This window comes from Cnephaeus nilssonii, assembly GCF_951640355.1.
Source record: "Cnephaeus nilssonii genome assembly, chromosome: 18".
Classification (NCBI taxonomy): Eukaryota; Metazoa; Chordata; class Mammalia; order Chiroptera; family Vespertilionidae; genus Cnephaeus; species Cnephaeus nilssonii.
The window spans coordinates 37647837-37673648 of record NC_137089.1 but is presented as its reverse complement, the minus strand read 5'-3'; the positions used below and the strand labels follow the sequence as shown (position 1 = coordinate 37673648).

At 40.9% G+C, this 25812-nt stretch overlaps 1 protein-coding gene across 5 annotated transcripts in view; it reads right to left on the bottom strand.

Annotated features, from left to right (window-relative positions):
* LOC307113920 (uncharacterized protein C8orf34) overlaps positions 1 to 25206 on the bottom strand; it is a gene marked incomplete at both ends in the record, with an annotated part of 253601 nt that extends 228395 nt beyond the window's left edge. For 4 of the 5 annotated variants that reach the window (XM_079795931.1, XM_079795933.1, XM_079795932.1 and 1 more), the window contains one exon: positions 25123 to 25206. In XM_079795931.1, the coding sequence (XP_079652057.1) occupies positions 25123 to 25191 (69 nt within the window). The remainder of the gene's footprint in view (positions 1 to 25122) is intronic. The other variant, XM_079795930.1, reaches the window with a different exon arrangement.
* Positions 25207 to 25812: the final 606 nt, after the last annotated feature.

Genomic DNA, 25812 nt, shown 5'->3' with positions numbered 1-25812 from the left:
GAACGTCCAGGTCAACTGAAAAAGTTTGAGGACCAACAATTATAAGCATTATTGGATGAAGATGCGTGTCAAACTGAAAAACAACTTGCAGAAATATTAAACGCTGCTCAGCAAACAATTTTCAATCGTTTACAAGCAATGGGAAAGATTTTCAACTGAACGAAAGACAAATAGAAAACCAAAAAGTCATCAGTAAAATGTTGCTTCAATGGCACGAAAGTCTTTTTTTGCATCAAATTATGACTGGCAACGAAAAGTGGCTTTATTTTGAGAATCCCCAACGCACAAAATCATGAGCTGATCCAGGTTAACCATCAACATCAACTGCAAGGCCAAATCGCTTCGGAAAGAAGACAATGCTCTGTGTTTGGTGGGACCAGGAAGGTGTCGGGTATTATGAGCTTCTAAAACCAGGTGAAACCATTAATACTGATCGCTACGGACAACAAATAATCAATTTGAAACATGCTTTGATCGTGAAACGACCAGAATGTGCCAGAAGACACGCAAAGTAATTTTGCTTCATGATGACGCACCATCACACACTTCAAAACTAGTTAAAGACAACATTAAAAGATCTTGCCTGGGAAGTATTAACCCACCGGCTGTATACACCAGACCTTGCTCCTTCAGATTACCACTTGTCCCGATCCATGGCACACGTACTTTCTGAGCAGCACTTCAAAACGTACGAAGAAGTGGAAAAATTGGATCTCTGAATGGTTTGCCTCAAAACAAGGAAAGTTCTATTGGGACAGTATCCACAAATTACCCGAAAGATGGGGAAATGTGTAGCTAGCGATGGACATTACTTTGAATAAAGCACTTTTGATGTTTCTCTTGAAACTATCGTGTTTTCTTTGATTAAAAAATCCACATTATTAACCAGTACATCTAGTATACACACATATGTGTGTGTGTGTGCATGTGTTTCTTTCCAAATTGTCTTACAGATGAAATATTTGCTGAGCTCATCAATGTCTTACATATGAATATTTACCAAGCAGTATGACTGAATTCAGTCAGTGTGGCAAAAGTGGTTTTATGTCAATTACATAGGGATGTATTCAATACGCCCCAGTGAGAACCAAGATATTGGGCCTGCATTCATCTAAAAAAACCTGTCAACTGTTTTGCTGACTTGTCAGCCACTGAGCCAAATAATGACAAAAACCCACTATGCTGAAAGCAGGACATTATCCTAATCAAAATGTCACTTCCAAAAATATCTTTTTAGAAATGACAATACTGTAAACAGAAATTTCCACAGTGACAATTAAACATAATTAACTGCTAGATTTCTCTTCAAGCTTCTTTCATTCTCTACAACGTATTTTTCTGGTACATCTTGTTCCTGTCAGGGAAAAATGTGGCTACCATTTTTTTGTTTTGTTTTTTAATGTAGTAAGTGAATTTAAAGGCATATTGGTCCATATTATAAATCTTAATGACTGTCAAGGTATTTTCTCTAACCATAAGCAGAGCTTGGGATTCACATGCAACAAGACAAAAGGTGAGAAGTATATGTATATGTTCGCGAGGAACAGGAGGATGTTCTGGCACATCGGTATCCAAGACAGTAATGTGAATTCTCTTATTTGCTAGAAAGTGGCCTACACTGTTCAGGGTTTATTTTATTTGGATTTTTCATATGTGTTTCTTTGAACAGGAACCAGTGACTCATGGAATGAATCAGAAAATGTTGCAGAGAGAAATTAAAGGAAGGTCCAAGCCATGGAAGCCACAGAAGAAAGAGAATGGATGAAGTTGTAGCAATAGCACCAGTGGGACTAAAGGAAGAAAAGCAAGAGTCACACAATGGTTAAAATGATATTCCAATAGATTTCTGTCTAAGTCAATACTGCTATGGAGGAGGGCAGGAAGAGGAAGAGGGAGAGAAACTTCGCGTTTGGCTAATCTACCCGCAGGAATGTGGACATTCTTCCTTCGAGGGGAAGAAAATAAGTCCTTCCTGGAGTTTCATTCAGAAGAGAGTTTGATTTTTGCCATCAGGAATGGATTGGGCCTGGGGATGACCACTAATGTAAACACTAGAATTTTTGACAAAAGCAAAGTCTTTGATTCTCAATTATCCAAACTGGCTAAAACAGTCCATCATCTCATTACTCTTCAAACAATGATTAGTTATAGGCTATTGTTTACAAACTAGGGTAATAGTCAATTTTAATTAGTGGGTTTATATAAGTACTAGAGGCCCAGTGCATGATTAAATCATGCACGTGTAGGGTCCCCTACACGCTTTCGGTTTCGATCACGGGGGAGCTGGGTGCCTGTCCGCTGGTGCACCAGGCCTTTCAGAAGCCTCCGGCGCTGCGGAGGCTTCTGAAAGGCCTGGTGCCGGAGCGGACAGGCACCCAGCTCCCCCGCTTTTGATGGTCCGCGGCAGGACGTGAGCTCGCTGCCCCAGAGGCCCCTTCTGTGCCGCAGCACAGCCATGGCGCAGACGCTGAGCTCGCGCCCGCCGCTGGCGACGCGAGCTCAGCGACCTGCCAGCCCAATCGGCCACCCCGAGTCCCGCCCCCCCGCGCCTCCTGGCCAATTGTGGGCATAGCGAAGGTATGGTCAATTTGCATATTTGTGTATTATTAGGTAGGCTATGCAGCTTATTAATATACATAAGTGCATGTAAGTGTGATTATTTTGTTCGTATGGCAAGTCTTTCTTTGAAAACCTTAAGAACTTTTAAAAGGCATTTAATGATATACAAGGAATTAATATACTAGTATACATTTGACGCCTCATTTTCTCTTCTCATTTCAAAGATAATCCTTCACCTTTTGAAATTTCTAGTATTAGGTTTCTATTTTTAGCTGGATGTTCTTAATGTAAGCCTTTTTATATTGATCTAGACTTCAGATTTTAAAAATAAATGTTCCTCACAACAAACACAGGTATCCCAAACTATTTCTTGTCCCCCAATTTACCTATCATATACGATCATTGTTGAAGATGTTTTAGGGTGCAAGCAACATAAAACCCAATTCTAACTAGCCTAAATAATAAAGGCAACTAACTGGCTTACTCAGCTAGACAGACTTCTAGTTGGTTGACTGAAGGGCTTACTAACACCATCAAGGATTTCACAAGGATCTGGTCATTTCTGCTTCTCTGCTCTGCTGTCCATACTGTGGGCTTCATCCTGAAACAGGCTCCCTACATTGTTGTAGGAGAAACTTCAACCTAACTCTTCCCAACAAATCAAAGCATCGGGAAGATAAGCAGGCAGGAATTTATACTGAAGACTGTTACCATTCAAGCATAAACATGGAAAACAGAGTATATATACAATATGTTGTAATCTTTTAAGGATTTTTTTGGTTTTGGTTTTATCTGTTACATTAAAATATAGTTGCATTTACAGGCAGGGACAAAGTGTAGTAAAATGAGAGAAAAGGAGACAAACACACAGTATGTAACAAGAAAGGCAGGGAAGCCAAAAGGAGGAAGTGCAATGAACCTACAGGTTTTAGAGGATCTGGCCCCTGACACTGTCCAGCCACATCCTGCAGCCTTCCTCCTCCCTAATTCTCTACTCCCAAGGCACACCAGCCTTATTACAGTTTCAGTTAAGCCAAGCATCTCACTACACCAGGGCATTCTTCCACCCTGTGATATTTTGCACTCTTTCTTTCAACTTATTAACCTGTTAAGTCCATGTCCTGCCGCATTGTCACTGCCTGAATAAGCCTTCCATAACTTACCACGGCTTCATGAGATGAGGTCCCTCATTTTTAAGCACTCACAAGAGCTGTACTTTTCCTCTCTCTTCTCAATACAATCAAAATTAAATATCTAATTTTGTTTTTATTTTATGCCTGTCTTTTCTAATGGACTTCATGATCTTTCTTTCCTTCCTTCATTCTCACAACAAACACATGCATTGTTCAAGGCCCTGTGGGTACAAACATTCACAGAACAGAAGAGGGACCTTGGCACTGTCTCATGCAGCTTGTGTATCCTCAGCACCTTGGTGCCTAGCACAGTCAATAGTTGATTGTGGGCCACGCTATAATATTTGAAGGTTAGATGATGGTTGAATTAATGAAGGGAGATTACGAGTTATAGGTAAGTTAAAGGACTTGATTCAAACTTAGATGTGCCTGACTCTAACGCCCATTCTCTTAACTAGTTGGCAATCCAGCCAAATGCATCTCTAATAATAATAATAATCTATAATAATCTAATAATCTATAATAATAAAAGCATAATATGCAAATCAACCTGTGCCGTGCCAGCACAGCCAAGGGTTCGGCGGGCCCTGAGGGAGGGCGGCGAAGGATTGAAGAAAAGACAGACAAAGAGAATAAGTTGGGTCTAGGTGGATCTTCCTGTGCCTGGCTGAGGCCACAGAGAGAGAGATCCAGACAGCAAGCTGAGCCTTTATTTTATAGCCAGAGGTAAACAAGGTAGTGGTCACTATAGTTACAATGTTCTTGTGAGTTTCACTTGTTTTGGCAGCACTTGCTGCACCTCCCACAGCCCATTAGCTACCCAGGATGGATCTAGGGAGTGTCATAAGGTCAAGCTTAATTATGCTAAGAGGGCTGTGCCCTCTAAGATGGACTTGTTTGTGGCTTTGCCAACAGGTCAGTCCGAGGCTTAACCCTATAGCCGCTCCCTACACAACCGAACGACCAAACAGCAGAACTACCATCCAGACAACCTTCCAGATGATCACACTATGACATGCACTGGCACCAGGCCAGCCAAGGCGGGTGCGATGCAATTGGTCGGGGGGCCCCACCATTGCCCCACGATTGCCCCACAGAGAGAGGCCTAGGCCACCCTCTGCGGGGTGATCAATGGGGGGCTCTGTGATTGATCACCCCAAAGAGGGAGGCCCAGGCCACCGGCCAGTGGGGTGATCAATCCAGGGGGGGCAAGGAGGCTCTGCGATCACTCCAAAGAGGCCCAGGCCACCCTCTGTTGGGCAATCCATCGCGGAGCCCCACGATTAATCACCCCACAGAGGGAGGCCCAGGCCACCTGGCTGGCAGCCGCTATGGCAGGTGGGCAGGGCCTCCCTCTGCAGGGCGATTGATCTGGGAGCCCTGCGATCAATCACCCCACAGAGGGAGGCCCAGGCCACCGGCCAGTGACACTGTGGTGTGTGTACGGGGCCGGCCAGCAATGGTCCCACAGAGGGAAGCCCAGGCCAGCCAAGCGATCGCACCCCACGCCTGTCGCCTGCAGAGGGAGGCAACTGGTGGCAGGGGAGGTGGGGAGCAGCGCTACACAGATGGCAAGCAGTGGCAGCAGCAGCGGGGGCAGGGCCAGCTGCCAGCAGCTGGGGGAAGGAAAGCCCCAATAGGCCCTGATCACCAGCCAGGCCTAGGGATCCTACTCAAGGGGTCCCGTATTGCAAGAGGGCGTAGGCCAGGCTGAGGGACACCCATCCCATACCCCAATTTCGTGCACCGGGCCTCTAGTTTAAAAAAAGAAGCGTCTTCAAGTATATTCATACTTTTGTTACCAATTAACACCTAGATCAGTGCTGGCCATAAATTTCTATGATAATTCCTAGATTAGAATAGATAAAAACATGTATTTTAGATAGTTTGTGATTTAAATAGTTGTGGTTTTTTCCTAAACAAAATAATACTCCCAGGGACCAACTCTGTAAGAAATGCTTCATGAATCATCTTTCAAGATTAAGATCGCCTTGTCTTATGTCATCCTGTTTCTTTTCTGGAGTTTGACTAAATGGTTAATGGCACAAGAACACCAATAGAAGCAGAAAGAAACATATGAATATTCTATACAATAAGTCATTATCACAACTATACCAATGTCCTCCACTTAGTGGTTGGAGCAAGCAGTGGTGTCCTAATGGGGTACACATGGCCATCTGTTAGGGAATGGAAGAAAATATTAGACTTACACTTGGATATATTTTTATTTCATCTCTTGAAAATGTCCTTGTTTACATGTTTTATTGTGCATAAAATTTATTAACACATTTGTATACGCCTATCATTTAGACATGAACATAAATATTGTGGATGCATAAACAAACATTTTTATGAATAAAGTTGCATGATCAAAACATTTGGACACCACTGGGTTAGAACATGATGTAGGCAAAGCCCATGTCAAAAATTCAATTTCCGCCTGATTGGCATGGTTCAGTAGTTGAGAGTCAACCTATGAACCAGGAGGTCATGGTTTGATTCCTGGTCAGGGCTCGTGCCCGGGTTGCAGGCTCAATCCCCAGTGGGGGGCATGCAGGAGGCAGCTGATAAATGATTATCTCTCATCATTGATGTTTCTATCTCTCTCTCTCCCTCTCCCTTCCTCTCTGAAATCAACAAAAAATATATTTATTAAAAAATTCAATTTCCCACATCACCTTATTGCACATAAATTTCCCACATCACCTTATTGCACATTCAATTTCCCACATCACCTTATTGCACATCTTGTGTTGTACGAATTGCTCAATCAAAATACGTATCCTTATTTAATCTTTACAACAATCCACTAAGCTGGAACTATTTATCCTATTTCATGTTTGATTGTTAGTTAAGAGAGTTAACTTCCTAGTGCACACTTCTAGTAAAAGAAGAAACTGGTATTTGAACAATTTACAATCACAAAGTCAAGCACTTTTTTTTCCCTAAAGCAGAATCCTAATTTTGGCACTTAGATTTATTTGATCTTGGACAAATTATCTACACGCTTTAAGCCTAAATCATTTATTTTTTTAAAAGAGAATGAAAGATAACTACTTTTAGTTGATTAGTATGTTTTACATATGCACTTTTTTTACCACAGGAAAAAAATATGCTAATGTTTCAGAGCTCTGAGGTGTCCTCTAGGCTTCACTCTCTGAATCCCCAAGCTCATGTTGAATAATTACAAGGAAGTTCAAAAGTTTTCATCTGTTTGGTGGCTAGCAGGATCCTTGAGCAATATTCATATCTGGTCAGTTTTGAACTACAACAAATCGTGTCTAATATGAATAATGAAATAGACTGAAGCCTGCTGTGCCTTAGTCAGAAATTGGAGAAAATTTTTTATTTTAAATTGGATTTCATGAGATAACAACCTGAGTATCAAGGACTATGAGCTCCCATCCTGTGTTTGATGTAGATTTATCAAAAACATACCAGAATAGATACAAATATGTTCCTAATATAAGCTTCACAGAAAAATTTCCAACATTTAGTATAACCATCATTTAACTAAGAAAGAATTGTAATATATCATTTTGGTTTTGCTAATAATAATAATGCCTTGTGGCTCTATTTATTTTAACTGTGTGGTATACCACGATTACTAATTGGATAATAAACTCCAAGAAATGTATTTATTTCAAAATGAATCTAGAGAAAACACATTTTGTTTTTTTAGCCACATGTTACTGTAAATAAAATATACTGTGACTAAGAAAAGGAAATAGATTATATTATCAAATTAATCAGTGTAAAAGAGGGTAAAATGAGACAGTTTCAGATGCCTCAGAATTTTGGGCTAAAACATTAAAGTTGAGAAGAATGGGTGAGAAGTAAATCTTGTGATGCCTAATTTTATTTGTCAACTTGGCTAAGTGATGCCCAAATAGCCGATAAAATATTTGAGTTTGTCTGCAAGAGTGTTCCTGAAAAGATTAGCATTTGAATCAATAGACTGAGTAAGGAAGACTGACCTCAGCAATATGGATGGGTGTCATCCAATCTGTTAAGGCCCTAAACAGAACAAAAAGGCCAGCGAAGGACAAATTTGATCTCTCTGTTAAAGCTGGGACATCATATTCTCCCAACTTTGGACATTGGTACTCCCCTTGGTCCTCAAACATACAGACCCAGAAGAAATTACATCACAGACTTTCCTGGTTCTCCAGCTTCCAGAAAGCAGATCATAGGTCTTTTTAGCCTCTATAATCATGTGAGTCAACTGATATGGGAGAAGCTAGAGATTACTTATGTCAAGTTTTAGCTGTCATGTTCTAACAATTTGCTGGACTCATTTACTGACACTTGGCCTCAACAGAGTCCTACATTCAATGAGGTTGAGATGTCCCAGTATATCCCATATAATAAAAGGTTAATATGCAAATTGACTGAATGGCAGAACGGCAGGTTGCTATGACGTGCACTGACCACCAGTGGGTAGATGCTCAACGCAGGAGCTGCCCCCTGGTGGTCAGTGCACTCCCACAGGGAGAGTGTCGCTCAGCCAGAAGCTGGGCTTGCTGCTCCTTAGTGCTGCCTCAGAGGCAGGAGAGGCTCCCACCACCACGGCAGCCCTAAGGACCCCTCAGAGGATGTCCACCTGCCGGCTTGGGGAGCGGGCCTAAGCTGGCAGGCGAACATCCCCCGAGGGGTACCAGACTGCGAGAGGGTGCAGGCCGTGCTGAGGGGTTCCCCAGTGCACAAATGTTATGCACTGGGCCTCTAGTCCTAATATAAAGAAAAGACTTCAAAGGCTTAGAAAGATAAGAACAGTGAGTGGAGTGAGTTTATCATGTGCAAACTGTACATTCACTCACCACCAATTCTAAACAGGCCTAGAGGACATTCTCTTCACTCCCAAGAGAATGCCCTTGATAAGCTCTGTGGTGATAGTCTCTACAGGCCAGAGATAACAGTGAGAGTTGTCAACTGAATAGGCTCTGCAGTCAACTGGGATGATGTCATTCAAACTAGCAAAGACCAGGTGGCAATGCTTAGCTTCCATAGACAAGATGGACATATTTGCCATAATGGGGAAGAGGGACAAAATGATAAGCAAAATATTTTGACCAGCAGTAATCTTTCATATTGTCTGATAATCAATCATGGTGTCTTTAAAGGTGAAATAGATGGGCAGCGTATGGAAATATAACTTAATCTATGTAATAGAAAAAAGAAACTAGATCTGGTAAGGTGAAACCTGATTTGGGTTACCACAATAGAGAGTCTGGCCTCATGAAAATTTATGGGTGCATCAAATTGGTGAAGCCTCTGAAGGCCCACTAATCCTGTAGAATATCCTCTCCAAAGGGGCTGCACCCCCACCCCCACCCCACCTAATTCTACAAAGAAGCAAACCCTCTTTGGATTTTGGAGGCATCATGTACCACACGAGAGTGAACAATCCATTAGGTTACCCTTTTTGACTCAGGTCCAGAGCAAGACAAGACTCTGCAGCAGGTCCAGCTTCAATACATGCTGCTCCAGCACTCAATCCTTATGCCCCAGGAGATCCAATGATACCGGAAGTGCCTGTGCCAAGCAAGATGCTGTTTTGAGTGTCTGGCTAGCCTTCATAGGAGAATCACAGCACAGAACTCTAGAGGATTTTAATGAGGTCCTGTCTGCTTCTCCAGCTAGCCTGTTTCCTTTTGAGATGGACCTCTTGGCTTGTTACTGGACCCTCTAAGAACATCTGACCATGGGATATGAATTGGCCATGAGACCCGAGATGCTCATCATAAAGTGGGTATTCTCTGACTCACCAAACCATAAGATTGGATATGTGTATTAGCAATCTAACTGAGTGGTCAGATTATATGATCTCTGAACGCATAAAAATCTGGCCACTTAGTGTATTTGTATCTCAAATGGGTAACAAAAGTATTCTAGACTTTTGCTGGAGATCAACCACCTATTTGCCCTGAGCTTTCTATCAGCCAGTGCAAAGGGGAAAACTGATCAGATGCACGATTTATAGTATCTTTTATATCAAATAAATGAGGTACTCAAGAGAAGTACATCGAGTGGCCAGATTATTAGCATTCAGAGATCATAATAATCTGGCCACTCAGTGTAGAATACACAAGTAAGTTAAACATGCAGGTAGCCTCCTTCAATGCATACGTCTGCTACACTGCCTCCATTCCCTCAATCCATTCATATGTCTTCCTGGGGAGTTCATTATGACCCATGACTAAGACGAAAACTTGAGACTGGTTTAGACCTGGTCCTGCATGATACAGTGGCATAAAATCCAAGTGGACTACTGGACTGTTACAGCACTATAAGTTCACTCCGAAGTCTGCTAAAAAGCCAGGTAGAAAAGCTCCCATGCCTTAAGAATATTTATTTGTCCCCATAGCTGATCTACTGCCAGAAGTAGAGATCCACTGATTGATAGACATTGGATAATGGTATGACTCAGAGATTGAAAAAGAACAGAATTGGTATATTGTTTTCAAGGATGTCTAAGGACAGGTGTTTGAAAGAACACCTTAAAATATGCATAAAAATTTAAGGTATTTGTTTCCTGTCTGCTCTGTGGGTCTGGACCAAAAAAAGAAGAAGAAGGACAAGAAGAAGAAGAACTGAAATAAACAACAGCATATAAGCTGGGGAAAGTGGTAGCCAGAAGTAAAGCACTCGAAAGTCCTTTCATTTTTCATGAGGAAGGCAAAGATGTTGCTCAACTTCAGGTTTTTAAGTTAAAAATGCACCCTACTATTTCTGAGATAATCGCAAAAGAAAGAAATTAAGTTTAAAACTTCCAAAAAGTAGAGGAAAAATATCTTAAACAACTTATTAGCAATTAAAATTCAGCAATGTAAGAAAATAAATTATACATTTTAATCAGAATCAATTTCTTCCAGAAATACAAAATTGGTTTAACATTTTTAAAATTCAATAATGTAGTTTTTCCCATTAATAAAGGTCAAAATCATATGATAATTTCAATATACTAAGAAATATCTTTAAATATTATTGAACTCAACTTTTAATTTAAAAATCCTAGCAAACTATTAAGAGAAGTAAACTTTCCTAACTTTATAAAAGGTATCTATTTAAAAAACTAATAAAATTACAGTAATCATTCCTCTTAAAATCAGGACCTATACACAAAAAATATCAAGTATTACCATTTCTATTCAGCATTATATTAGAGGTCTTAGCCATGAGAGTAAAACCAGAAAAAGACATAAATGCCACTGAGTCTGAAAAGAAACTGTCATTTTTCCCATTTTCCATTAAGAGTAGCTACCATATAATCATATGGAAACCTCCAAAAAAGGAAATAAAAGCTATAGTGACTAAAAAGAAACCACTCTGCCATTGTCACCAATATGGCTCTCAGGAATGAAAAATACAAAATAATTTTCAGCTAAAGTAAAAAATAATAACATAGCACATTTCTAGATGCACATTTAGAACCAAACTGAAAAATGTATTGCATTACAATGAAATCCACTTTCTAGTCCAATTAATAAATTAACCTGTGGTAAAAGCCCCTCCTGTTGCTTTCACAGATAATGGCATTCGGAAACACTTTAGGTCATGACTTTACTTACATGAGCCTCCAAAGTCACATTTTTAAGTCTCATTAAAGTACCGAAGAAAGTAAACTAATAGATTCTCTAGCACCTTCACTAGTCCAAAGTAGAGTAAAAATGACCAATCTTATCTAATAAAGATGGGCTATGCAAATTGACCATAACTCTGTGACAAAGATGGCGGCACCCACAGCCAATAAGGAGGGAATATGCAAATTGACGCAACAAGGCAAGAGGCGGAAGGCAGCTCTGGCCAGAGTGAAGGTGGAAAGGCAGCTCAGGGCCAGAGCGAAGGTGGTGCCGGCAGCTGGGGGAAGGAAGGCCTATTCTTGCACGAATCTTCATGCATTGGGCCTCTAGTTTATCTATCTTTAGCTCAGTAATGCATTTGCTTTACATTTAACCCTTTGCACTCGCTTGCTTTTTTCTCGATTCCTGCTATCGATGCTAACCGTGTTGAGTCACACTCGACATCCGAGTGCAAAAGGTTAAGAAAAACAAATGTGGACTCTGCTAGGTATTAAATAAAATCTGTGTTAATAAACATCAAATTCATAATTAATATGCACCAGCTATATTTTATTGAATCTTTACTACCTAATCAATAAAAGCCAGCATGAAATATAACAAAACCTCCATTTAACAATTCCATGTATACTATACCCATGTGAGAAAGAGGGCAAACAATTAAATGAAATAGGATGCCTTTTATTTTAGCTGCACCTTTCTTAGGCTTGAACGATTGAATGGCATCATGATTTATACAAATCACAATATTTGTAACTACACTGATAACTGAGGACTCTATGTTACAAAAAGAAAACCCAGAAAATCCAAATCAGTCTTGTTTACACACACACAAAAAAAAGGGGGGGTCAGCTGACTCACAAACTGACTATAAATTTTAATTCTTTTTCTTTTGTGGATCATCTTTTAACCTTTGTGTATTTTTCCTGGTGAAGTTTAGAAATAGCAGAAAATTTTAGCTTGCTTTGTGTACAACATTATGTTGTATTTCTGTAGAGCATGCTGTTTTATATGCATTTATTCAATCAACAAGTATTCAGTTGAATTCTTATGATGCATATACCGTAGTCAAAGACAGATCCTTAAAGAAATGGGAGGGGGGGGAGGGGAGCCAACAATATAGTTAGAAAGAAAGCCATAACTCAGAAAGTAGTTAAGTAACAATGTGGTTAACCACTAAAATGAGTAGCTCGGCCTCTCAGTGCAACAGGAGTTCACAGAAACAGAAAAGCTGGGGAAACTAGAGCAGTCAAAAACTTTAATTAAAAAGGCAAAACACAAACTATCCCCTAATAAGTGATGGATGGTTGGATAGGGGAATACAATAGAAACTGGGATTTGTGCCCAGGTATTTCCTTCAGAAACAAATGCTCATTATGACAGCTGCCAGGAATGTCGGCTTTTGAAGGTTCTTACCTGAAGCCTCCTCCAGAACTGTCCTCCCACAGAAGGCAACTTACTTACCCAAGGTCACATTCTTTCCCTGGAGGAAGCCTGCTTCTGATGACTGGAGTACAAAGGCCTGACTACCATGTATCCACTGGAACAACCCTTACCTGCCTCCCCATTCCAGAGCTCCCCAGGTGATCCCGTCTGTATCATCAGCTGAGGACTCTATTGTAACTGCCTCTTCGCCCAACTTCTTCCTCTACTCAAACCCTCTACCCTCACTCCCCTCAAGGTGCTGATCCCGTGAATGTACATGCAAAGCTGCATCTCTGAGTCTGTTTCTCAAGGAACCTAATCCAAGACTTTATTGAAGAAAAGGGAAACATTACATGTAGAGAGATTATCAAGAAAAGACTTGACATTATATGTTTTGGCAAAATTGATAAGCTAAGCTGGCTAGCTGAAGGTGGTGTGTGGGGACAATGAAAAGTTCTGGTTAATCAGATTTTGAAAGACCTTGAATGCCACCCTAGTTTGGAATTCATCTCATAATTCAGTGTTGCAAAACCTTTGCATCCTCAGTGCTCCAGGACTGTTAATTCATCCTCCCAGCTGACTGGAGGCAAAGCCAAATGTGGTAAAAGGCAAGCATAAAAATTCTCTAAAGTTTGATTAGCTTTGAAATTTACATGAACCTTAGCTGATGTATCATCCAAAACGAAAACAATAGCCAAGTTAAAGTATCTGAAAGATAGTCCAAGTCTCAAAAACCAGGGGATTTGTATGTTTATTTCCCCTTGATCCAGTGAATTAAGAAAGTCAATAAAATAAGGTGTGCAAAGTGGTGATAGTGAACAGCTAGTCCAGCAATTATATCACTAATCCATGCAAAACCACTATGACCCACCTGGTGTAATTTAATAATTCCCTTCCTTTAGCCACATTCAATAAACTTTCTCAGGTGTGTATGTGGCGGGGGGTGGGGCGGGGAGGGGGGGAATTACATGAACCTTGTATTTTGTCCACAGTTAGCATTTGTTATAATGAATGCATGCTCTTGTTTAAGAAGCATGGCCCCAGTGAATGGATAAATGACATGATAAATGTCACTGTTTGGAACAGTTAATTTGTCAGCCACATGTAGAATGGCTCAGAATGGCACAATCTGATGGAGTTTGTGTGGTTGCCAGGATTAAACTAGCAATGATGATAAGAGCAAGGAAGGGCATTTCAAAGAACAAATTGAAAGGATTTGATAATTTACCAGATATATTTGTTTAAGAAAAGGAAGGCATGAAAGCTATCTGGACCTTGGGGAGAATTATTAATCTGTAGCTGAAATAAAAAGGTAAAGAGTGGCACATCTTGTGTTGTTTTGGCTTCCCTTTAGTCATTTTGAGTTTGAGGTACCTATAAGATAACCTACATGGAAAATCTTTCAAACAGTACCCAGTCAAAATTATTTCTGGAATGGGAGATGCCATGTAGACAGCTGTCGATGTGGTGATGGTACAGCACATTCCCACCTGGCCTGAGACATGTCCAAAGGAGATGCCCCATGTGTCCTTTATAATGCTGTCAGCCACCTCCCTCAGTGTTCATTTTTCCTCATGTTAGGGCAGTTGATTCCTGAGTGTTACTACAGAGCCGAGGATAAGTCTTGTGAAGCCAGGTAATATGTAAAGTGCACAATTGTGTGTGTGTGTGTGTGTGTGTGTGTGTGTGTGTGTATGTGTGTGTGTGTGTGTGTTCTCTTTGAAAAAGGATTTTAAAGGCGGGGGAGGGCTCATAGAGTGACAGTAGGCTTGTATTTGAAATGTGTGACTTACTTCTTTTCCACCTCCCCAGGGCACCATTTCTAGTCCCCTGAGGCTCACTTCTGCTCTGTCCTCTTATCACCATCACTTCTGATCTGGTTCATCAATTAGGGTTTTTCTCTCAGCCTGGGGCAAAAATCCCCATTAAGGTTTTAACTGACAAGAAATTCAGTATTAATATGCAAATATGCTACTAGTCATGTGAGAGTCGGTAAAGGCCTCTAGAAGACCAAATCACCTAAAAGCAATATAGCAGCAAAACAGAGCTTGGAAAACAGAATGGGGTTCTCGGAGCAAAAACTAGCCCATTAATCTGGTACCTCATATAAAAGCTATGAACCATTCTTACTTTCCATACTTTTTGTGTATCTTACACAGTTGTTCTAATATTGCGTATGCAGGGATGGGCAACAAGGAGACTTAGAGTTGTGAGTACATGAAACACAGAGCTTATTGTATTATTATTCATTAACCAATGCATTATTTATTTGTATTACCACTGTACGCCTACTTTTGCCCACCCCTGTGTAATGTGGAGTTCATCTTTTCTGTATTTTTAATGGCTAATCCATGCAAAACGACTGGGGAAAGTTGATTTAACCCTTTTTGAAAAAAGTTAAGTGAGAGGAATAAAAATGAATAGCCAATTACAGGAAACGGGCTCCTGAACAATGTGGAGATATGTCAAAGGACAAGGTTGACCAAGCCCCTTTCCTCGTGGAGGTTATATTATAGGAGGAGCCACATACTGAACAGATGGGTAAGAAAGGGCCAGTGACTGAGTACTGTGGTGGCAATAAAACAACGGCAGGGTGGAGGCTCACTGGGAATCTGCGGAGAGTGAGCTGTCTGATGAGAGGTTTAACTTGAGATCCGAAGGGCAAGAGGGGCAGCCAAGCCAGGTGTTGGGAGGAGGGGAGGACCTTTCAAGCAGAGCAAACAGATCATGCAAAGGCCCTGACACACAGGCAGATGTTAGGCAGCCATGTCTCTGCTACTCCCGAAACTCATCCTGGGAGAGAAATCATCAAACTGAAAATAAATTTTCAACAACCCAGAAGGAGCAAAATATTTTGTCCAAAGAAAGCCAGCTAGAGTGTGTATCAACAGGAAACAGATAATTCAAATATATCCGATCATGTATCTAAATTATTTGGACCATGAGTGGGTGACTTTACGATTTAAATAACATACTTATATTCATCCTTACTTCAAAAAGAGTTTAAGATATCTCCCATAGAAGTAAAAATTATGATCAAATTGCATAAATGAAATGTGAAGGGAATAAGATAAAAGTACAAGTGAGAACATTATGGGGGGCAGGCGGGAGAGGGGTGGTGGTGATAATGGCCTACATTCTGGCTATCACTAGGCTATGAGTTTTCCAGAAACCTAGAGCAGGGGATGTGTGGTGGGAAAGTAGGGCAGGAATGCTATTAGTTAAACAATTCAAAATATTCACACGCCTTCTCTGGCATTATAAAATTAAGCAGTAGTTCCCATAAGAGGATTCTGTCTGATGTAATGAACACGCCCCTCCACGTCCTTGAATTGACAAAACTGTATTTTCATGATCTGGTTCTCACGGTGACTCTCAGTACAGGCTTCTTAAATCACTCCACCGTACCACTCAGTGAAAGTAAGTCTTCAATGGGCCACCTCGTGCAGAGTGGGTATCCAAGTCACTGTTCAACTAATTTCACCCAAAATACATTTTTAATAACTCGAGAACTTAATGTACATGACCCTCATGAATTCTTCCCTAAATATTACTTCTCAAAACTGAACGATAGATGAACTTAGTGACACTGATCTCTGTCTTGGATTCCCTACCAATCCACAGATCATAGCAATGGGATGTTGCCAACTATACACAGACTTCAATGTCTTAACTGAATGTTAAGTGAGGATTTGAGTTAAAATAATTCTGTGAAAGCTGATGCTTCATATGAATTTCCAAAAAGTAGAATATTTGTCTTCTGTGTAAATTTAAAGGTGTTTTTGCCACTAAGAGGAAAGATACCAGGGAATGTCTTAATAAATATTTTTAGTTACAATAAAATAATATTCTGTTTAATAAACTGTAGTTGTTTTTATTACCATTTATATAATGCTAAGATGATTATTATATTTTGTAAACAAAATATAAAAAGAAAAAAGAAAATACCAGGTCCGCTAGAAAGAATTCATAAAAGTAAGCATTAATTTAAAAAAATCTCCGACATATAACTACAAGAAAGATTATATAATGAAGTCCACTTCACACATATAGATATGTTATTTCAAATACAAGAAAAACTAAATGTATTCTCAATTCAGTTTGTCACTATGCATTTTGATCAATAGTTCAAACAGTAAAGAAATAGCATGAGTTATATACTACTCTATGCCCCAGGCTATGCTTCAAAAAGAAACTCCTCTTTTTTATGTTAAAGGAACAACTTAAAACTATCAGAATGTTTCACATAGAACACTACCCAACAACCAGAGCACTTAGATATTTTTAATAATTCATGTTTTAATGTGATTTTTGCTAAGGACTTCCAGGAATAAAAGCTACAACAGAAACTAACAAATCTTCCCTTGACTTTATTCAGTTTACATACTTGATTCTATGGCAAATTTCTTGAAAACCAATATCTAAATCTGATTTCAAAATGAGTCTTACTTCTAATATTATAATGATGGAATGAACTGATGAATATGAAAATGGACATGGCATATAAACATAAAACAAAGATAGCTTTTATAAAATTATGAGTGTATCAGTCTTATCTAAATACACCTGAGTTTTTGAGGACAGGAAATGTTTTACTACATTTATAAGTTCTCAGTAGATAATACAGTACCCAATAAATATATATTGAAGGAATGGAAATAAAGTTTCAAATATTATGCACCAAAGAATTTAATATCTGTTGAAAAGATAATAAAGTCATAATGAGTTTTCAAGGTGAAATCTCCCATAAACTCTGAGGATATTCCCAGACTCCTAGTGCACATTATCATTTATACACAAGCCACACTTTTCAGAAGTGACGGGCTGGTCCTGATTTCTTTTCATTCATATATGCATTGACAACTATTTAGTAGACTACCTGCTATGCACCAGACATTTTCTATGAAGATATAAGCAGTTAAAACTGATTAAATATCTGCCTTTAAGAAGTTATATTCTAGTGGAGTAAAGAGAACATAAACTGAAATTATAAAAATCCAGTGAAATAATATCAAATGACAATAGGGATGCGAAGAAAAACAGAAAAGCATATTACAGAGAGTGATGGGGAGTGAGGGAGTGAGGGTTCCTTCTGAAATAAATAAAAGATATTCTGGGCTGTTTTCTAACTTTATGCAATGCTTTCAAATTTTGCGAAAGTATATTGTCAATGTTGAGATATAGCAACAAGCAAGGCCTCCCCTGCCCCCACCAACGAACACACACACACACACACACACACACACACACACACACACACACACACCCTACATTCACACTTTGCCAAGTGCTGCTCTCCTTTCTCCTTTTCAGAGACAGCAGAGCTACAACCTAAGCAGATGCACACTCTGAGTGTGTTCTAATTTCCAAAAGCAACTTATTACGTGGTCTGTCACTGGGTTGCTAATATCAACAGAAAAGAGAAATAGCAGCAGCAGGTAATGTGATGGCAGCCAAAACTGACTGGGTGTTCACCAAGTGGCAGGGACTGAACCGGGCTCTTTAGACTTTGTTTCCTCTCACATGTTCCTCATAAAATACTCCTCAGGCACTGTTATTCAGATGAGGACAGGGATGTTCACAGGGATCAGGTAACTTGCTCAGGGCCAAGCGGACAGTAAATGACACTAAGCCAGAGTTATCACCAAAGATCACCTGCCTCATCCCATGTAACTGTGCCATGCATCTTCCTCTATATTAAATGCAAATGAATTTGGGGGAGTTAGGCATTAAGCCTTGCACAGCGGTGTGAATTAATTTATCAAGCCCTCTCCAGAAAGCAGATATTAAAAAGAGAAAAATATGGCTGAAAGGGAATTAAATTAGGTTAATTCACTTAAGTACATAATTAAAAGTTATTCACTGTTCATAAAGGCTAATTAATAGAATGGAGGATATTTTGCTCTCCATTTAAACAAATAAGTATTAAGATGCTGTTCGGGCCAGCGTAGTTCAGTTGGCTAGAGCATCATCAGGTATACCAAAAGGTTGCAGGTTTGATTCCCAGATAGGGCACATACGGAACGCAACCAACTGATGTTCTCTCTCACATCAATGTTTCTTCTCTCTCCTTTTTCCTCTCTCTAAAATCAATAAACATAACCTTGGGTGAGAATTTTTTTTTTTGAAATATGCTATTTTCTAGCTGGCTCTATCTTCAATGTGGGTTTTTTTTCCCCACAGAAGGAAAAAATATATACAAGTCAATGCTCTGTTTAATTCAATGGATACCTACTGAGCTTTGTAACCTTCAAGAGTTTCAGATCTACCTTTAGATACAGGACATGATATAATATATGAACACACACCTACTGTCAGCAGATTACTGTAACACAGTGGTCGGCAAACTGCGGCTCGTGAGCCACATGCGACTCTTTGGCCCCTAAAGTGTGGCTCTTCCACAAAATACCACGTGCAGGCGCGCACGTACAGTGCGATTGAAACTTCATGGCCCATGCGCAGAAGTCGGTTTTCAGCTCTCAAAAGAAATTTCAATGGTTGTACTGTTGATATTTGGCTCTGTTGACTAATGAGTTTGCGAACCACTGCTATAACACATCTTTCAGCCTGTCCTCCACTAGAGGGAGGGCACAGAGAAAAGGAAGAGAAAGCAGGGGAGGGCCCCTATTCAGACCAGTCACAACAGGTCACTTTTGTAACATATGCATCTTAGAGCTGTAAAATTCCCTCTCAGCACTGCTTGAGCTGTGTCTCACATATTTCGATATGTCATATCTTTCTTTTTGTTAGTCAATATATTTTTAAAATTTCCCTGAGATTTCTTCTTTGACCAGTAGATTACTTAGAAGAGTGTTGCCTATTTTCCCAATGCTTTGGAAATTTTCCTGTTTTCTTTCTTATTTAGTATTTACTTAACATGTCTTTTCAGTCTGAGACCTCCCATGACTTTCACGACCTTAACATTTTTGAAGACTCCAGGAAAACAGGATTTCCCCAACGAGTTTATCAGATATGTTTCCCATTACTCAATTCAAGTCCTGCGTGATTGGCAGAAATATTACAGAAGCAATACTACATTGTTTTACCTGCATGCTACCAGGAGGCACAGGATATCGATCGGTTTGATTATTTAAAGTAGTGTCTGCCAGGTTCCTTCACTATAAAGTTACTTTTTCCCTTTGTAATTAAAACTATTCTGTGAAAAGACTCTAGAGATAATGTAACATCTCATTCCTCATCCACTTTTCACACATTTGTTTTAGCATCAATTCATGTTTCTTGCCTGAATTACTAAGAAGATGGTTGCCAAGTAGTGATTTTCTAACTCCATCATCCCTTCAATTTTAATTAATTGGCATTCTACTATATAATAAATTGGTTTCATCTCCCTATAAATTGAATACATTCAGGTATCTCATTATTGTCCCTGTGCAATAAAATACTCCTATTTTATACAGCAAGATAATCTATTACCATCATTTGTTTGTTTTGATTCTTAAGACGCCCCAGATTTAGTTAATAAGAGCTTCTTAAAGTTGCCTTCTATATTCTTCTGACATGTACCTATTTTTCTTTGGCCACTTTCTTACTTTCTAGCATAAGATTTTTCAGGTTCATCTTGTACTTTCTTAGCTCCAAAGCTGGAATCAACCATTTCTCCAAGGATACCTGGTTCCACTAACAGAGAATGACATTTATAATCCAAAATCTGGTCACTAAGTGTGCTCATTGCTACTGGGGTGTTGCTATTCCTAGGCCTTCACAGTAAGGCAGAGTAAGGAAATAAATGTATACATTTATATATACTAGTTTGTTAATACACACTAGTATATATACAAATCTATACTTACTTTTATTACATCTATATCTTTTTTATTATTGAAAGTCATGAGACACATTAATACCTCCAATTTCATTCCAGCACCACAAGGTTCATTCTACCTCTTTTCCTTTTTATATTTGTGACGCCCATCTCCATCAGTGTGATAGTTTGCTCGCATTGTGTTCAATATATTTAATTACTTTCTCAACACTCCCCTACCTCATAAGTAACAAATCTCCCGATCCTGCCAGGTGACTACCTGGTACTCACCAGGCCAACTGGATTTCAGGGTTGCAGATGTGGCTGGAAAGTGTGGGGCAGGGTACCTGGAAAAAGCCACTTGTGCAGCAGCAAGTGTGTGATTGATGCAGGCTATGGGTGACCATACACTGGACCTGAGTCCATCTCATAACACCTGCCAAATCAATTAGCACAAATTCAGGCCGTGTAAGTAGAGGTTCTTTGAGCTAAACAAAGAAGGTGATTTTACTTGGAGTGAATCATATTGCATTTGGAGAAATACAGTGAATTTGGTTGGCCATATCTTCAATACACAGAGATTTAAAATTCTATGGAGATTTTTATAAAGGACCTTTTATTCTGCTTTTTGGTAGTTTAGAATTTTACACTCTTGTGAGTACGCTCGGGCTTGAACCAAGATATATGACTGCCCTGAGCAGCTTACAACCAATAATTTTCAAGTAATTATTCTATTTTAACTGCAATGTATCCTTCTCTATGTTGAAAATAAATTTACTGTGATGTTTCACAGCATATAATCTCTTGGAAATGAAGTTAAGCTGCTTACAATATCGACAAAATAAATCTCTTGATCCCAATAAGAAGCTATATGCCAGTTAATTATTCAGTTTCCGAATTTCTGACTGCCAAATTCTTTGATGGTTAAGTGGTTGGCCTTAGGGTTTGAGATAAGTCTTGTGTTTACATTATACTTCTTCTCTATGTGTGTTGCAAAAATACTCCCCTTTGGTGGGAGACAAACCATGTCACAATTAAGGAACTATGTGTGGAAATCCATAGTAAATGGGATTTTAGTGTTAATTTATTGAAGTGGTGTCAAGCATTCCTTATAGATTGATGCCCAGGCTTCCCTACCTACCAACCCTGAATAAATCAACAGAATACTGAAAGTGTTACATCTTACAAAAATATGAAATAGTTGTGGAATGTAAGTCATCACTACCATTTTCATCTTAAATCTTCGTATTATTTGATTAAAATATCATTATCCAAGACTCTAATGCAATGATTTCTAGGCATCTATATAATAAAAGCCTAAGCAACAGTTATGGCAGAATGATCAGAACGACTGGTCACTATGATGTGCACTGACCACCAGGGGGCAGACGCTCAACACAGGAGCTGCCCCCTGGCGGTCAGTGCACTCCCACTGCTCAGCCAGAAGCTGGGCTTACAGCTGGCGAGCACAGCGGCAGTGGTGGGAGCCTCTCTCGCCTCCGCCACAGCGCTAAGTAGCAGCAAGCCAAGTGGTAAGGAGCAGGGAGCAAGTGGGAGGTAAGGAGCGAGGTGTCCCGGACTGTGAGAGGGCACAGGCTGGGCTTAGAGTCTGCCCCCCCGCCACCCCAGTGCACGAATTTTGTGCACCGGGCCTCTAGTAGTTTTATAATGCCTCAAAACATCTTCAATCATATTTAAAGGTAGCATAAACTTACACTACTAAATAATCTGGAAACAAGATTCATTTTACTTTAAAGTAGTTTTTGAAACACCATATTGTATGCAATACTTTATAAGCTTCTCAAATGATAAGATGTTAGAAATAAACAAATTAAGAGATAAACTAGCAAGTAAGTAAATAAGATATCCAGGTGAAAAACAAAACAAAACAGGATACAAGTATCCTCAATAATAGTATATGTGACCTTTGCTATTGTTTTGAAATAACATTCACGTGCTCTCTTTGAGATGCCTCATTCCAATATGTTTGTTTGTTTTTTTAAAATAAAAACAAAACATTCCAAATTTACAAAATCTGTAAAGGGGACATAATGTCAGGTCTTGTATATTTTCAAGACAAAAGTAAACTTATTTCACCAACTCCACTACCTCAGCACAAACACAAAAAAATCACAACAAAGCACATATAATAAAACTAGGAGACATCTAACCATTTCAATAAGTGATTGAGAAAAGGAGATTTTAGCTTATGCCACTGTTTCTTAAAATGTGGTCCAGGAATTAAATACATAATAATTTGTGCCTCTTACTATATTTGGATTCCTGGCTCCCCCTCTGGTTTCCAGAGCAGTTCTTATAAGAACCATTAACCAAAGTGCTGGGAGCACTGACGAGAATGTTAGATCAACAATATCTGTGTTACACCAATTTCACTGGTTTTCTAGAATGAGAAGAAATAGGCAACTACAAGCTGGTGAGATTGTTCAATTTTGTGAAGTATGTGTAATTCTACTCTCAAAACCGAGCTCTAGAAAGATCAAAATTATTGTATAAAGACCTGCTTTTCCTAAAAGAGAACGTATCCATTTTCTCCCTTCAATTTTTAAAAGGGCACATCAATCCTTAAAAATTAATTACTCATCACTACATATGGGATGTATGTAACATGTCATCAACAAAATCTACAAAAATCAAAGCACATCATTTTTTCCTTTGTATGGAATTTATTGGGGTGACAATGGTTAACAAAACTACATAGGTGTCAGGTGCACAATTCCTTAGCACATCATCTGTACACCGCACTATGTGTTCACCACCCCAAGTCAAGTCTCCATCCATCACCATTTATCACCCCTCTCCCCCGCATAGTTTCCTCCACCTCCCCCCAATCACCACACTGTTGTCTGTGTCCATAAATCATATAATTTTGTCATTGTTTTTTAGTGAGGAAGTCTTATGATTTTATGAAAAATTTTGACAAAACTTAAATCTCATCAGTGCAGAACTAGCTGGAGAGCATTTTTTTCAAATGCAGACTTGATAAATATGAAGTTGGATTTATTTCCTAATTATGTAGAAAGTTTACATACATTCCAAGCTCTATTATCACTTGGAGAAACTCTTCAGAATTTTAAAATACATTGAGAACAGCATCTATTTAAAAAAACAACTCAGTTATTCACCCTAGCAAATTGTACATATTCCAAGAGAGTAGAAACACTCTAAATATATTTACTTTATCTTTCTTTTGATGTAATTAATACAATGTGCCACAAAGGGTTATTATACTTCTGTTTTTTTAAAAAATATATGCATATGGCCTTGCCTATAGTCTCCAATTATTTCACTAAAGGTAAAGGAAACTAGTAGCTCCAGCAATTGTACTTTCCTTTGCATTTGGACCTCCTTTGCTAACACTTTTAGCAGAAACAAGAATCAGTTCACACTGTGTAGGACATTATGACTACACAACATGAGTTTCTGCAGAAACTATGGCCAGTCTTTCAAGACAGCACAACATGAAGGATGGACAGAAAAACCAAGAGATCGCGCAATCCTGGTTATTTCAAATCGCTCCTCCCCAGAGAAAAGACCTATCTGATGGCAAGCCCTGTCCCTGTCTCCCTTTTTGTGTTGAGGCATTAGTTTGAATCACTGTTTTCTCTGCTGTTCTCACTCTCTTAAGTCCTAGAAAAGCTGCTCCATTCTTGGTACCTCTCCCCGCTGCTGCACTTCAGCCCCAATCAGAGGCCAGGGACATGTAACCCCACAGAATGGCCACAACTGCTTTTTGCGAGGGCAAGCGAGGGTATCTGGACCCTCCCACAGCCCCTGGATGCCTGCAGGTGCCTAAGCTAGGAGGTTCAACCTGGAGGAGAAGGGACAGTGGCCTCCCTCCCTCCCTCCTGCCTCCACATCGGCCCAGCCCCCTGGCAACCGGTGGGACACTTGGCCCGCGCAGGGTTTCCCTCTCCCATTCTCATTTTCTTGAGTCCTCCCCTTCTTCCTTGCTCCTACCGTATTTTTGTCACCAACATTGTTGGCAAGAGAACACAGCACAGAGCTACGTCCCCTTCCCATAAATGCGTGTGTGCTTTCCCTGAACCCTTCTCCGCCCCTCCCTCCCCCTCATCCAGGTAGGGTCTGGCACGCTCTCCTTTCATCCAGACCCCAATGTCAGCGTCTCCCTTTGACAATTTCATTCAGCACGCCCGCACCTACCCAAGCCCACTCCTTAACCAGATCCACCTTCTCCCTATTAACCGTGTTCCTTCCCCGGCTAAGCACCTCCTCCACCTTTCCCGGTCTACTACTGCCCACATTTTTAAAAATTCAATATGTGAAACAGCATGAATTCCAGAAAGCATGTGTGTGCGTGTGTGTGTGCGTGCGTGTGTGTGTGCGTGTGTGTGTGTACCTTCCCTCAGCCTGTCAGGGTCTTGGGCGTGACTTGGAGTGCTGGACAGTCAGATGGCTCAAACTTCCCTGCCAGGCTGAGGCTGGGCCCCGCCGCGCTCACCTGTGTGCGCCCAGGTGAGCAGGGAAGTGCCAGCCCGCTGTGTTCCAGGACACCTGGCCCGGAGGCAGGGACAGCAGCGACCTGGAGCCACAGGGGCGCCCCTCCTGCGCGTTCGTCTCCATTCCCCCTTCCCGCCAGGTGGTCTGCTTGTGGCTGGGCACCCCTTCCTCCACAGTGCCTTACCTCAAACAGGGGACCAATCTTGTTCTTCTCCAGGTAAGCCTGGATGCGGGATTGCTGATAGGACGCCATGGAGACAGCAGAAGCCACGCAGCGCGCGGGCTGAACGCGCCTCTGCCTGGGGCTCGCCCGCCTTCTCCCCGGACTGGGGCTGGGACAGGAGCTCAGGAGCCTGGGCTCCCCGGCGTGCGGGTCTGGCCCGGCCACGGGTAAGCGAATGGGGCGCCCACAGCCCGGTAACCCGCGCAGCGCCGCCAACTCAGACAACTCGGAGACTCGGAGACGCGGGGGGAACTCATTCACTGCGCTCTCCGGCTGCACCGCCCCCAGGCTCCTGCTCCGGCTGCGCGGCACTGGCTGCGGCGCCCCGGAAATTGGAGCAGCGGTGCCTTCCTCCTCTGGGCGGCAGCAGCGGGGACCCGGGGGCCTGAGGCTAGCGGGGAGCTGCTGCTCCACCCAGAGGGGCACCTGGGGGCGCCTTTGGCGGCCGGGGGGCCGGGGGCTGCCCCTCGCCTGGAGTGTGTGTCCGCGTGCACAGTGCAGGATGCGTGTGCCCCTCTCCCAGGTTACAGCACCAACAACCCGCGCTTCTCCCCAGCCTGTGCTCGCCCTGCCCGCCGCTCCCTAGCGACAGCGCTGCTCAAAAAGCCAATGGTGAAGGGGCTTCTTTCAAAGTGCATATAAATCTGGTGC